Genomic DNA, 12,564 nt, shown 5'->3' with positions numbered 1-12,564 from the left:
AATTTCAATAATCTTGAAATTCAAATCAAGTAAAATTGGCACAAGTAATTTGTAATTCTTTATAAGCTTGATATGCATATAAATATCAAATCAAGCTTAAATGCCATAACCAATGACGACATAAGAAACATAACACAATAATTATGAACTGTATAAAATTAACTTGAAAGTTTGTTTCTGACAATTAAGAACTAAGTAAACAAAATTTTTTTTTTTTTGTGGACATTATTAGAATATAGTAAAGCATAACCTGCTACTGAGATCAAAATATAAAACTCTGAACTTAATATGACCATAAAAAATTGCTTTTCATGTGACAATAAAAACCTTCTCATAAAGAAATTGTAATCATGCAACTTAAAATAGATAAATATTAAGAATTTTGCTTTTTTTTTTTTTATCAACTTTTAATATTTATGTTGAACATGATTACATATCACAACTTCATTTTCATATGTGTGCTTTTACATACACTTTTATAGTAACAGCTATCTTTATCTCAATTCCTACTGTGGACAGTATCCATTTGTTAATTTAGGCCTTCTTTTACGTAATATTTCTCCTTTTTTTTGGTTAGAAGGTAAGAAATCTGGAATTTCTCGTGAACCTTTAATTGGCTGACCTTTAAGATTCTGTACTGTGGATATTTCTCCATCTGAGTATGAATGCTTTTTTACATCATAATCTCTATAATCACATCGTTTATTACAGTGGTGCTTCTGTTGAGAAAAAAAAATTATAACTTTAGTTTCAATTTATCATCTGGTTCAACATAAATATATAGCAGAATATAGTTCCATAATCAATTCATAAAAAGTCCCATTAGTTAACATTTTATCAAGAAAAATAATGACTTTATTTTCCACTTTATAAATCACTTTACTATTTCCTTATTGATTTTATTTGTTATTTGTAAGCAAACTTCTCTCCTAATGAATTTGATATTAATCAGACTCATAATCGGACTATGTGCTTTCATAAAAACAATTTCGACGGGGTAATTTGCTTTTTAAATGAAATATCTACTTAATTGCTTGGCTACAAGAATAAGGAATGTCATTCATGTGTCCAATTAATATAAATAATTTATTTCACTTAATTAAGGAATATGTACATTCATATGTGTATATATAATCAGGAGTTGGAATTTTTTTTGGAAGTTTCTTTTTTTAATATTAATCTTTATTAATTTTTTAAAATTTTTTTAATTATTAATTAATTTTTTATTAATTTTAATAAAGATATTAATTTTTATTATAATCAGGAACATGTATTCAGGGGTGTGTAGTGCACACCCACAGAACAGCAATATCACTGATATTATATTTTTGCATTTATTACTGTTAAAGACTCTAATTGTTTCCTGGCTTCATGTGATTCCTAAAATTAAGTACAATAACTAATGCATAATGAAGAGAACACTTTTTAATGCGTAAACACTGCATCACATTCACGTTAATAGACTGGGTGTGCAGTCACAAATACATCTTTGACACCTTTGAGCTCTTTGAACAGATGTAGAGATGGCACAGCAGGTCAAACTCTTAGTGTTCCAGTGGTTTTAAACAACCCAGAAGGCAAGGCATGTGTGCACTGAGAGAATAGTACCAAGAGACAATAGTAACAAGAAATCAGTGGCTGTGATTGGTTATTGTGACAACCAATCTAATTCAAAGTTGTTCTTTATCATGAGTTGCTGTTTTTGTTTTCTGAGTAACATCTCTTTTGCATGCATGAAGTGTGAACTGTGTGTAGGACACCGATATAGACAAGTTTTCTATAAATAATTTATAACTTTTTTTGCCTATATTTATAATGGAAGCAGTGTTGATGATCTAATGAATGTCCTGTTTTCTTCCAGATCTTTCACAGATTCTGTGATTATATTCAAAGAAGGTTGGAACTTGTGTATAAATAAATAAAATAAGTTATTTCAGCCTTTCTTAGTTCAATCCAGAAAAATAATAATTTCCCAAGTGATTACTTTTTTTAATTTCTGTGTGTATTATATGGCTGTATTTAAAAAATAGTATCATCATCAAATTTCTGACATGTACCCTCAAGGTATGGGATATGATAGTACTGCACATGAAAAACTTATATCATTACTAACTTCAATTTTCCTCCAAATTAATCTGTTACTTGTCAATAGTCCAACAATTATCAGATCTTATATTTCTGTCTTTTAAGCCACTTTTACCTGTATCAATCCCTCTATATCTTGGTCTTCCTCTTGGTCTTTTTCCTGGCAACCAGGCAGAGAACACTTTTTGCTATCTTTCCTCTTCCATTCTGTTTAAGTGACCATACCATCTGAAATTAGCTCTGCTAACACATCCCTGGATGCTAACAATGTCAAGTTCTTTCCTAATATCCTCATTTTTAATATGATATGCCATCTGTTCATGCCCCTAATCATTCTCTAGTCTTTGGTCAGGTGTTTTAGTTCTAACCCAGCTCTCAGAACCATAAGTTAAAATCGGTTTGAACACCATCTTGTATACAGCTAATTTAGTGTTTTGACAAATTTCTCTCTTATTCCATATAAATTTATTCAGTTTTGGTTTTTCTATCCTTTGCAGACAACCTCACCACATGCCTCTCTAGCTGATTCAATCAATGTTTTCTTCAGGATTTGCCACTAATCTCTAAGGTTTGATTCCTGTTCTCAAACTCTTTCATTTTTTCTTCAATAATGTTTGTGTATTTTAGTCTACAGTTCTCATCTGAGAGATGCTCAACTTTTATTTGCTTTAAAACTTTCTTACATGTTCTTCTTTTCAATACTAAATTCAATTTTATCCTGCTCAAGACTAAATGGTGATCACTTCCAATTTCAAATATTCTGTACACTCTAGCGTGCTGCACCAGTGAAAAAACATCACTATCACTAATATATCAGAATTCAAATTATCCATGTCTCACTCTAGTATTTGCCAATGATAATCTAATCTCACCACGAAAAATAAACCCTTTGTGCTTCTTACATAAATGGAGTGCGTGAAGCATTGCTATTGTTCACTTGACCTTTATGCTTTCACGATTTGAAATTATACTACTTGATACATTAAATTATTCAAAGTTATCCTACAATTAATTGAAATGGACCAATTAAGATGAGCACTGATGCACTATGCAATCTTAAAATTTTCATGCATCAATAAAAAGGCAATCATACAGTCAAACTGACATGAATTTGTACAGTGAATTGCATAAGTCACATGACAGCACATCCAACTTAAATGGGCATGCGATGCCACTGATATATATACACACATGCACAACAGTTAAAACACTAACCTAGCATGCACACACAGTAGTGCTTAAGGGTCACAGCTACATAACTGGAAGGAGACCTCCACATAGCCTTTTAAGGAATGTGGAGAACCGACCAGGGCTTCTGACCTAATGTCCAATCCTCATCTTCTCATAGCGCATCCAGTTAGGTATCTATCCGGATACTGAACAAACAAGGATGAGTTGGCAATTTGAGATTTAGCTGACCAAATTGTATTCTTATTAGCTTAAAACCACAATATAAAATGATGGTAAAATATGACAGAATTTCATTTAAACAGGTGATGCCAGGTGGGGGCATCACCTGGTTAAACAAGGTCCCCATTGTGTTTGTCAGGGAACCAGGATAAGCAGCACTAAGTCAGTTACTGGAACAAATCCTGGAATACATCCCAACTCAATATCAGAAGAGTTGATCATTTTTGTGACCAACTCTGGTACTATCAGAAGTACCATCAATGGAAAAGAGATGGAACTAGCAGAGGAATTGGATAAGTACCAGATCAACATAATAGAAGTGACTGAAACGAAGTAGACAAAAACAGGTGGGAGGATCTTTCTAAGCAACAAATACAAAATGTTATATTCAGGCAAGAAGAATTAGGGAAAAGTGGGAGTAGCTATATATATATATATATATATATATATATATACACTAAATATGAGGATAATCTTCTTGCAGGCAATAACAAGTAGAGTGATGTGGGCAAATATCAGAATGAGACTTATTTGTGCTTATGGTTCCACAGCTGGTTCTACCAAGGAAAAAATGGAGGAATTTTTTGAGGCAATAGAGAAGGCAGCTGGCACAATGAAAAAAAAAAGGAAAAGTTGGTCCTTGTTAGAGATCTAAAATGTATTGGGAAAATTTTGAGAAAAGTGCAATGTTAATAATAATAAGTAAATACCTGCTGGATTTCTTTTCAAGATGTTGGAACACTATGTTCCAACATAAAAATGTGCATGAATTCACATGGAGAGAGAGAGAAGATGCAAAAAATAAGAAAAGTCTCATTGACCATGTTATAGTTGATAGTGATGTTTATCCACTGGTTCATGACACACAAATATACAGAGGATCTAAAATAGGAGGTGATAATTATTTAATTTTGAGCAGGATAAAATTGAATTTCATATTGAAAAGAAGAGTGTGTAAGAAAGTTTTAAAATGAATCAAAGTCGAGCAGCTTTCAGAGGTGAACTGTAGACTGAAAAAAAAAAAAAAAAAAACCATCACTGAAGAAAAAATGCAAGTTTGAAAACAAGAACGAACCCTTGGAGATTCAATGGCAAACCTTGAAGAAAACATTGATTGATTCAGACAGACAAGCATGTGGTGAGGTTATTTGTAAGGATAAAAAAAATCAGAACTCCATGGTGGAATCAGGAAGTTAAAGAGGCAGTCTAGGAAAAGAAAAAAAGCATATTGAAAGTTCTTGGCAAGTAAGTCAACTTGTGCTCTTTGAGAATACAGAGAAAAATGTAAGAAAGTGAAGCATTGTGTAAAATAAAACTGGCTGAAAAAAGATATGGGAAGACTTTAGTAAGAATATAGATAATACATATCAGGAAGGTGGCAAAATATTCTGGAGGCTATTGAAAAGCTTATAAATGGAGGAAAAATACTGTAAAAGGAATCAGAAATGACAAAGGTGACATTAAAACTGAATATATTCATGCGTTTCGCTATCATTCAGAATGAATAATAGCGAAACTGGTAGGCAAGAATGTACAAGATTTTTTTGTACATATTAAATAAGTATGGTCAGTTTTAACAAAGTAGTCTTTATTATTTTTTAACTTTAACTTAAGTTATGAACAGAAAGAAGCGTAACTTAATCTATATTCAATTTTTGCATTACACAACATTAGCAATTTCCTTAGAACTCTATATACTACTTATTCACATTCAAATAGAAGTACAGCTTTCCAACTTCTCTAATATTTTCTATGTTTCTGACAATGGAACCAACATTCATCACTTAAATTTCACAATCTAGAAATTTTACATAAAGCATCTTACTTACTTGCCAGCTTATTACATATAGTCCTAGATCCTAAGACATACGGGCACATTCCACTTCTTCTGAAAACTTTCCAATGGTACTAGTTTACGACAGCAATTATACAGCACACACGTAGATCATATGGTAGGACATCTCGAAAGGACTGTCTCCGCTGCTATCTAACTTCCCATCATCATCAGAACTCTTGATCACAGAATGCGACTCTCCCCGTCCTCGGAAAAGACTTGGCACATGAAAAAACTTCAAAGCAAGCGCCCTTTGGCCCCTCAAATTCTGCCTTTTATCTCACTCTCCTGCCCTTGGTCCTTCTTCAAATTAAGTTCCCCGGATTTACTGAAGAATTTTTCTCTGCCACCCATGCAATCATTGAGTTATGGTGGGAAAACTCGTAATCCGGTGACTTTGTCACTAGCCTTAGGTCTATTTGTCTAATCCTGTCTGAGCTTACTTTTTTTTTTGTCTTTACAATTTTAGTGGTTCTTATAAAATTATTCTAACATTTGTTACCAGATTTAATACATCAAAGTGAGTTATTACATTCATTTAATTACAAGTATTTTATGTATATTTAATTTCCCATAGAAAAAATTTACTTCTAAATTTTTTCTATACAAGATTTTACACCACTGTTATTTATTATCTATATGGATTATATTATGAATGAAAATGGTATTAAATCTGATTTAAAGATTGGCAATGTTAATCTTAGTTCTTTACTTTATGCAGATGATGTTATACTTCTGAATAAATCCAGTACAAGTCTGCAAGATTCCCTGACTAACAACTGTTGTAATAAATTTGGTATGAAAATAAGCAATAAAAAGACAAAGGTAATGCAAATAGGCAGAAATACTGAAACATCAACTGTATCCTGTATGATGAACCTACAGAACAAGTAAAACATTTCAGCTATTTTGCCACAATTTTTAGTGAAGATGGTAAATTAAACATGGAAATAGACAGCAGAATTAGTAAAGCTGGTATAGTAGGAAGTCAGCTGAATAAATTTGTATGGAAGAAGAAAGAAATTAGTCAAAAACACTAAATTAGCTGTATATAAGACAGTGTTCAAACTAATTTTAACTTATGGATATGAGAGCTGGGTTAGAAAAGACTGACGACCTCTAATATGAAAGTTCTGAGAAAGATTAGTGGAGTGAACAGATGGCATCAATGGCAGTGTCACATTAAAAATGAGGATATTAGGAAAGAACCTGTCATTGTTAGCATTTAGGGATACGTTAGTAGGGCTAATCTAAGGTGGTATGGTCACTTAAACAGAATGGAGAGAGAGAAGAAAGATTAGCAAAACAAGTGTTCTTTGCTGATTGGCAGGAAAAAGACTCAGAGTTAGACCAAGATGTTGGACTGTTATAGTAAAAAGTACATTAAGATAGAAATATAAGATCCGATAATGTTGGAGTCTGGACAGATAACAGATTAATCTGGAGGAAAATTGCTAACCATAAGTTAGTAGTTTTTTCATGCAGTACTATCAGAAATATAATGTACCCCCTCCCCCACCCGAGGGTACATATCAGGAATTAGATTAAGACACACAAACGCACAAAATGCAATTTCTGAAAAAATTAGGGGACAGCAGATGACATCAATGACAGAATTATATTAAAAACGAAGATATTATAAAGGAACATGATGCTGTTAGCATTCAAGTGTGTGTGAGCAGCAAAGCTAATCTAAGTATCTTTTTTTTTCTTTATCAAAAACTGCTTCAACAAAAGACACTGTTAGGCCAGGTGAATCAAAGAGATCCATTTCTTTTTATCCTTCAGTATCATTTCTTCATGAACAATGTTCCAGCTTAAATTTCTTTTTTCTAAATTCTTATGTGGTCTCTCCACCTTTTGTGCCTCTTCCTCTTAGTCTTCCCCCACCCCACATTCTTATTAATTTTTTTTTTTTTTTTTTTTTTTTTGCCCAACACTGTCCTCAAATCCTTCTCCAATGCTTGTATACTACTGTTTTTGAAAAGAAAAAATGGGTTTAAAATTTAAAAGAAGTTACTTTTGATCAAAAGTAACTTCTTTTAATCAAAAGCTTAAGTAGAACATCACTATTCCAAAGTAAACAATTTATCTTAAAAAAGCATTGGCCAAGTGAAATCCTCCTTGATTATCTCCTGATCTAAATTTCCATCATTAGTAAGTATCCTATCCAAATATAAAGGTTTCACTACGTTTCAAAACTTGTTCACCGAGTCTAACACCATTAATATGCACATTTTCTCTGATTTAAAACCATGCTTACTATTATATGCAGCCCACAGTTCTATGTTACACTATTCCATTTGTCCAGTTTCTTCTACAGCTCTTATGAATACACCAAATCACATCATCTGCAAATACAGCTACTTCTCCTTTCTGATTGTCAAATGTATCTAGGACACTATTTACTACCACAATGAATAGAAATGGAGATAAGACACTTATCATAGTCCATTATTATGTGTAAACTACTCTGCACAAATTTAGTCTTCATGCAGCCCTTATATTTAACATACATATTTTTGATCATAACTATTTCTTCATTTTGTATGCCTATGTCAGTGGTGTTCAACCTTTTTTACTATGCGAGCTACTCTCTTCTTTACGGCGATCTACTCAAGTTTTTCTTTACTTGAATAATCTTGGGGTCATTCCTCTTTAAATGCAAAACGTAGCATATCAGGCAATTTCTTACCTTTTGATAATAACAATGCAACTCATAAAAATTGGTGCTCATTATTGATTTTTTCCAAAAATCCATTTCCAAAATCAGACTCTTTCCCTTCCAACGGGGGGGGGGGGGGTTCGTTAACATGGCAGTCCACAGGAGACCGGTGCTGACACATTTTTACGTGAGAGGTATCCCATTTTCCCGCCAGCGACTATTAGGTTAGGTAGGTTAAGTTAGTTAGGTTAGTTTTTGAATTAACTGATATTTTGATAGGAACTCTTTCCTGGTCGTTCTGTTGCAGACTTACTGATGGAACTCTTTCCTGGTCATTCCATTGCAGACTTACTGATGGAACTCTTTCCTGGTCATTCCATTGCAGACTTACCAATGGAACTCTTTCCTGGTCATTCCGCTGCAGACTTACCGATGTGTGAATAGGCACCTCATGAATGACTTCAAGTAAATTATAACCGCAAAGTAAAAAAGCCTTTTACTGACAGAGAGTTAATAAAAGAATCATTTCTTGCAGCAGCAGAATCTCTTTATTTTCTGATTTTAAAAATAAAAATGAAATCATTTTGAATATTAAAGATTCATAGCTTTCCAGAACAACAGTTATGAGAAGAGTTGAATGTGTCCGCACCGGTCTCCTGTAGACTGCCATGTTAATGAACCGACCATTGGAAGGGAAAGAGTCTGATTTTGGAAATGGATTTTTGGAAAAAATCAATAATGAGCGCCAATTTTTATGAGTTGCGTTGTTATTCAAATTTTGCATTGATCCAAATTAATTCATTTACCCGGACTTATAAGAAAATTACAGATTTGACAATTTTAATGAAAAATAAATAAACAATAGTAATACACTTAAAGAAAATTAAAAAATAATACAAAATAATGATAAATAAAATATTATGTTTTCAGTTTTAATTAAATTTATAAGTAAGGAGGAATAAACAAGAGATCGACCAAAAATCGCTCCACGATCGACGGGTTGAACACCACTTGCCTATATTTTCCAAACTGTCCCTATTTCCCATTGAATCCAATGGGAAATAGGGAAAGTTTGGACAACTTTCTTTTTTGGAAAACACAGGCTTTTTACAAATTAAGAAACACTATAAATGGGCTTTTTCCAAATTCCTAGTGTCTCTCCATCATTTTTCTTACAACAAAAATCAAATCAACAGTTGATTCCCTATTCTAAAGTCAAACTGCTCTTCTCTTAGATCATCTTCTATGTTATCCTTTATTGTATTGTCCTTTCATAATTTTTTGCACAGTGATGCAATGTTATTCCTTTGTTGGTAAGACACTCAGTCCTTGAGCTTCCTTTATATATCAGAACAGCAATCTCCTTGGTCCAATCCTTGGGTATCATCTTCTTATTCCAGACTAGTCTAAAGATGTCACACAATCATTCTTGAAATACCAGAAGCTATGATCAATTCAACAGGCAAATCACCTATTCTGGGGATTTTCCATTTTTTGTCTTCCTTAATGCTTCTTCAATCTTGCCAGACCTATTTCCCTATTGTCTCTCTCATTGTTACATTCATTCCAGTTTATTTCACTATAACTTTAATCTTTATTTAACAGATATCTAAAATAATGTTGCCACTTCATCCTTATCTGTCTTTTGATAGTTACAAGATTTCCATCTCCATTCATTAAAAACCTGGTTCCTCATTGCTTCTATACTTCATTAATCCAAGTAACATTTTTATCTTGTCCTCTTTAAAATATACAATTCTATCATCATTTGATCTAGTCTTTATGGATTTCCCAACCCCCCCCCCCCCCCACTTAACTGCTTCTCTAATTCTCTTATTTTGCCAGCATATTTCTTTTTTCTTTTCTGCTTCCAAATATTCTTCCACCTACCTCTTCTGTTACTCCTACCATTACTTCTTTAAAAATTCCCCCATTGCTCATCTGCATTATTTGTAATTAAGATATAGGCCTTAAATCCAATCCAAGACTCAAATTCTTGCCATATTTATTTTCCATACACAGATCAACTTCAGATGGCAAAATTTTGATATCCATGACTTGTCTGTTCCATTCTTTATCAAGAATGAAATAATCTATTATCAATTTTTGCTCAATATCTCAGCTATATTTTGTAATCCTGAGGCTTTATCTTTTCTCAAACCAGCTGTTTTCAAATTTGAGATAATTTCTAATGCAAAAATCTAATAACCCCTTTCCTTCCTCATTTCTTTGACAAAGTCTGCACTAAGGCAACTAGTGAATGTATCCCCATAAGCTCTCTGGTCAACTTATTTTTATGAAACTTTCATAGTTTCTACATTTGGCTTTGAAATAATGCTGGATCTAATATCCACTTCACTTATATACATATATATAAAAATTCTTTCTATTCCTGTTCTATCATCTATAATATGTGCATTAATGTCTCCTAAGATAATTACACTCTTATTTTGAATACCAACTTTTAACTGCTCCTCAAGTAACGTCCTTTCCTCCATATCTTAACCTTGTTGTAATGTATAATACCCACTTAAATAAGATTTGTTTTCCCCATTACATTCAAAGGCAAGTCCATTATCCTATCACTAATTCATCACACTTTATAAGTCTGTCATTTACTTCTTTACTGATGATGAAGTGCTTTTCAACCAAAGGTGAGTTAGTCAGTCTCATATGAAGTTTTTACCTCCCAAAAACTTAGCTTTATCATATCATAAAACAAACAAACTAGACATAAGAAGATACACAACAGACATGATACACTAGCCTCAGAGCTATTTCAGATGTAAATCCAAAACAAAAACAAAATGATGATCAAATCAACACCATTTTTTGACTGGTCAGATGCTCTTTTCCAAAACAAAACAGTAGTCTTATTTTAAATTATTCATCATTCCTTGTTTTTTTCCCATTTTATCTCATTCAAGCTAAAAACATCTAATTTTTGGTCTATCATAACATAGCCACTAACTCACCTTTATTTGTAATTTTTCTTCCAAATAACATTAATTTGGAAGAAAAATTTTAATAGGAACCTAGGATGTTAACCGGAAATCATGGTAATTATGAAATAAGTACAAGTTTTATTCACTTCTTTAAGGATTGAAGCTCAACAATGAGTGTAATTTAACATTTTTACTATTATTTAGGTATCTCAATTAATTTGGATTCCCACAATATTTGGATTGTGGAAGTTCCACACTAACCATTCACAATGCTACATTCTTCTTTATTTTATTTTATTTTTTAATATGAAAATAAACCTATGGTACATTAATACCATGGGGTTGACCAAGAGTTTCTAAAAACTTTGTTTTAGAAAACATCTACTTTTAAATATATAATAGATATGCTGGTCAGCTCTCTCACCACTGGCAAATCATTCATGCCACAGTGGGATTTGAATCCAACTGATGATTGGCCAGCAGATAGCCTATTAACTCTTTCAGTGGTAATGCACTCAACTTCTGGCATCAAAATACACTTCAAGTTAAAAAAAAAAAAAAATCAGTCTTGCACACTTACTCAACTTCTGGTGATGAGTTCTCTTAACTCCTGCCATATATTGAAAAAAAAAAAAAAAAAAAAAAAAAAATTCTGCATCCATCCTATAAAACTTCCTTAAGTAACTTATATGTTTCAATGCAATCAACTCATCATCAATTTATAGCTTATATGTACCTTGAAGAGATGTATGCAATACTATGATCTTACATGATTAAAATACTCTGGATTAATTTATTGGAAGTTTTTCCACTTGGTTATAGTATAAATTAAAGATACCAAGAAATTATATACTTGGTTTAATCCTTTATCCAAGTATAAGTTTGCACCTGAACCATTTTCAGGACTTGAGAAACTCATATAAAGAAGCTAATGACTTCTCATCAGTTACTTTAGTATATCATTATGCAAAGCACATATCCTTGCAGACATGAATAATTATTATTATTAAGAGAGGTCTCCAGGAAGTCAGAGACTCATCGAGGGAGGCCTCATACTATACACACCAGCTATCATACTTATGAATTCGCACTGCTTACACTCACAATATCCAATGGCAATCCATTCCAATCATGCACCACCCTCTGAGAGAAAAATCTAACCTTGACCCCCTACTTAGTGGCCATTCTCAACTTCCAAGGGTGCCCTCTTGTCCTTTCCCAACCCTTCATAAGTTGAAATCCTGTATGACCCTTTCAGAAGTTTGTAATTCTCAATCATCACTCCTCTTTCTCGTGCTTGTTAGTGTCTGCAGTCTACAAATTCTCAATCTGTCTTCATAATTAGTATTTCACAATCCTGATATCATTTTTAAGTACCAGATTGACATAATAGGGATAAATGAAACAAAAAAGACAAAAACTGGTGAGATCTTTCTGAGCAATAAATACAAAATGTTATATTCAGGCAATGACAATCAAGGAAAAGAAGGAGTAGCCATTGTATTCAACACTAAATATGAGGCTAATCTTCTTGAATGGCAGGCAGTCTCAAGTAGAGTGATGTGGGCAAAAATCAGAATGGGGAACTGAACAATGAGACTTATTTGTGCCTATGGTCCCACAGA

At 32.6% G+C, this 12,564-nt stretch overlaps 1 protein-coding gene across 1 annotated transcript in view; it reads right to left on the bottom strand.

Annotated features, from left to right (window-relative positions):
* Window positions 1–369: 369 nt before the first annotated feature.
* Window positions 370–12,564, bottom strand: part of LOC150106920 (phosphatidylserine synthase-like) — a 215,757-nt gene continuing 203,562 nt past the window's right edge. Inside the window, exon 13 of the mRNA XM_090392822.1 lies at window positions 370–719. Within this exon, the coding sequence (XP_090248948.1) occupies window positions 507–719 (213 nt within the window). The 3' untranslated portion in view covers window positions 370–506. The remainder of the gene's footprint in view (window positions 720–12,564) is intronic.

Source organism: Typopeltis vanoorti, chromosome 5 (assembly GCF_054136105.1).
Source record: "Typopeltis vanoorti isolate ZY-2024b chromosome 5, IOZ_Tvanoo_1.0, whole genome shotgun sequence".
NCBI classification, from domain to species: domain Eukaryota; kingdom Metazoa; phylum Arthropoda; class Arachnida; order Uropygi; family Thelyphonidae; genus Typopeltis; species Typopeltis vanoorti.
Note: the sequence above shows the minus strand (reverse complement) of the source record. Positions and strands in the feature narration are given on the sequence as shown.